Genomic DNA, 2569 nt, shown 5'->3' on the forward strand with positions numbered 1-2569 from the left:
AGGAGGGGAAGAGGCCTGAGGGAGCATCCCGGAACAAGTGCTGCCCGTTCAGGCTGATCCCACGCTGTGGCACCGTTTCCAGGAAGGAGGGAGTGGCCCAGCGTCCAGACCCACCCTTGTACAAAGTGTTTTTTGTTTTGTTTTTACTTGTTTTTTTTTTTTTTTTTAAGATGAAATAAGGACCCAGGGGTGAGTGGGAGTCGTATGGAGGAGGATGTCCTCCTTCTACACCCACTTGACTCCATCTGCAAATATATTTTGGAAAACAGTTGCTGGCACTAGCCTACGTTGGGGCAGAAAGGGGCGTGGAGTGCCAACCCTGCTGCTCTGGTACTCTCCTCCCTTCCTGATGGTGTGCCTGATAGCAAGGGGCTGGCGTCCTGCCCCTCAGGCTTTAGGATGGACGGGGCATCGGGCAGTTGAGTTTCTGATTTGATAACCAGATTATTCTTTTGGAACAATCTCATTGTTAAGGCCACCCACCAGCATGGCGTCACCTCCTGCTGCTGGCTGTGGGGTGTAGGTGACCGGGTGGCAGAGAGAAAGGCCTTGGCCATGAGAAGCCCACCTGCTAGGGGGTGCCAGGGCTGGCTGCCTGCAGTGAACATGAACACACTTGCCAGTACAGGGCTTTAGTGCCTCTTTATTGCCAGTAGCTGACGTTACCTGGGTCTTAGGGCGAATAACTTAGCTCTACTGTGGCATCCAACAGGTACTGCCAGGCTGAGGAGGGGGCTGGGCTCTGGGCCTGCGGGGGAGCGGGGAGGGGACATCAGGTGGCTGTGCAGATGGCCCTGCAGGGTGTCCCTCTGTGTCTGACGCCTTGATTCCCTCCTGGTCTCCAAAGGGGCAAAGTGGAAGTCAGGGTCACTTAGCTACCTGGAGCAAAGTGAAAGGAAAGAGTGGGGATGCTCCCAGCAGACCCAAACAGGAGACCCTGGCTGGGACCCCAGAACTGAGCAGGAGCTCGGAATTGTGTGGGGTCACAGGATGACGCACGGAGGTCGGCTGTTGGTGATCTTTTCGAGAGGTTCTCCGTTACTGGCTCTTCGGATGGCCTCAATGAGCTAGCAGACAGACATGCGAACAGGTGACACATTTGGTGGGGAAAGGTGACCCGGGCATTATCCAACCCCCCCCCCAGACACACACCAGGATCCTACAAATACTCACGTCTTTCTCATAAGGAAAGCCCCCATTCTCTAGCTTGGAGAATACCAGCTGGCCATTGATCTCGATCTCAAAGGCCCCTGGCATGAAATGAATGAACAAACATTAAGGCAGAAGCGGTACGTGTGTGGGGCTTCACACAGGCGCCTTCATGCCCCACCCTCACCCTCATCAGCTCCATCTGAGATTCACCTGTAGATCCTTAAGCCATTCCCCCAGTCCTAGTCAACTCAAAGAAATGCTTATCACTCCAAGGAGGGCTCCCCTCCCTTCCAATCCTGCCCTATTTCAAGTCGAACCGGTTTGCCTCGCAGCCCTTATCTGCGACCCCCTGGGAAGGGGCCTCGTGCTCTGGCCCTTGGACGAGGAGCCAGCCAGACGCGGCAGGGCTGGGGTTCAGGGCTCGGCCTGACTCAGCAGCCCTTCCGCGGGCCTCACCTGTCCCCCCAAGGCGCGACTCGATCTCGATGCCCGGATACTCCTCCTTCACGGCATTGGCCAGCTCCAGGTAGGTCGCCTCGAAGCCGCACGGTTCACTAGGAGACAAGAAATGCGGCGCGGATGGACTGGGTTCCGAGGGAGGAGCCTCGCGGGGACCCCACCTTCGCAGCCCCGGGGTGCGCAGGGCATCCTCCAGGCCGGCGCCGCTCACCAGTACTCCACCACGATGCGAACCCCACTGCCCGGTTCCACCTCCCCGGGAGGGGGCGCTGCGGACGTCGGCCCCGGTTCCCCGCTCATCGCCGCCGGCCCCGTTCCGGCCGCCGCTTCCGGGTGTGACGCGGCGCTGCGGGCACGTGACGGGGCGTGGCGGGGCCGCGCGTGGCGCCCGGGCGCCCCCTGCAGGTCCCAGGAGGGCTGGGCCAGAGCCGGCTGCGGGAGAGCCGGAGTCCCGGGGCCGGGGGCTGGGCACAGTGGTCCGCCGCGGGTTCTGGCTTTCCTTAATCGAATGAAGTATCAAGCTGTCAGGTGCTTTCCAGCTTACAGAAGGCAGAGAAGGGCCCGGCACGATAGCATGGTGGGCTCCAGTTCTTGTCCCGGCTGCCCCACTTCCCATCCAACTCCCTGCTTGTGGCCTGAGAAAGCAGTTAAGGACGGCCCAAAGCCTTGGGACCCTGCACCCGTGTGGGAGTCCCAGAAGGAGCTCCTGACGTCAGATTGGCTCAGTTCTGGTCTTTGAGACTACTTGGGAATTAACCAGCAGGTGCAAGATCCTTCTCACCGTCTCTCCTTCTCTCTGTAAATCTCCCTTAAAAAAAAAAAATAAAAGGCGGAGGGATGGTGCCGAGAAAGTGGTGGGTCAAGCTGCCTGGGGATGGGGTGGATGGTGCTGTGATGGTCGCCAGTTGTTGCTTACACAGTGATGCTGCTTTCCAGTTTGGGGATGGCTGTTCCCTGC

At 59.1% G+C, this 2569-nt stretch overlaps 1 protein-coding gene across 1 annotated transcript; it reads right to left on the reverse strand.

Moving 5' to 3' along the window:
- Positions 1-624: 624 nt before the first annotated feature.
- Positions 625-1972, reverse strand: MIEN1 (migration and invasion enhancer 1). Its single transcript, XM_041001026.1, has 4 exons — positions 1823-1972; positions 1609-1706; positions 1174-1250; positions 625-1067 (listed from the first exon to the last, which is right to left on the reverse strand). Exons 1-4 carry the CDS (start codon positions 1909-1911, stop codon positions 984-986), a joined length of 348 nt encoding a protein of 115 aa, XP_040856960.1. The 5' UTR covers positions 1912-1972; the 3' UTR covers positions 625-983.
- Between the last annotated feature and the right edge of the window lie 597 nt (positions 1973-2569).

The sequence above is a fragment of the Ochotona curzoniae genome, unplaced genomic scaffold, assembly GCF_017591425.1.
Source record: "Ochotona curzoniae isolate NIBS_2020 unplaced genomic scaffold, NIBS_Ocur_1.0 scaffold_2453, whole genome shotgun sequence".
Taxonomy (NCBI): domain Eukaryota; kingdom Metazoa; phylum Chordata; class Mammalia; order Lagomorpha; family Ochotonidae; genus Ochotona; species Ochotona curzoniae.

Excerpts from the sequence above, each read along its gene's own strand:
- MIEN1 (XM_041001026.1), bottom strand. The coding sequence starts at position 1,911 with ATGAGCGGGGAACCGGGGCCGACGTCCGCAGCGCCCCCTCCCGGGGAG. Across the intron at positions 1,707-1,822 it reads CGCATCGTGGTGGAGTACTG|TGAACCGTGCGGCTTCGAGG; the intron begins GTGAGCGGCGCC and ends CTTGTCTCCTAG. Across the intron at positions 1,251-1,608 it reads GTCGCGCCTTGGGGGGACAG|GGGCCTTTGAGATCGAGATC; the intron begins GTGAGGCCCGCG and ends ATTTCATGCCAG.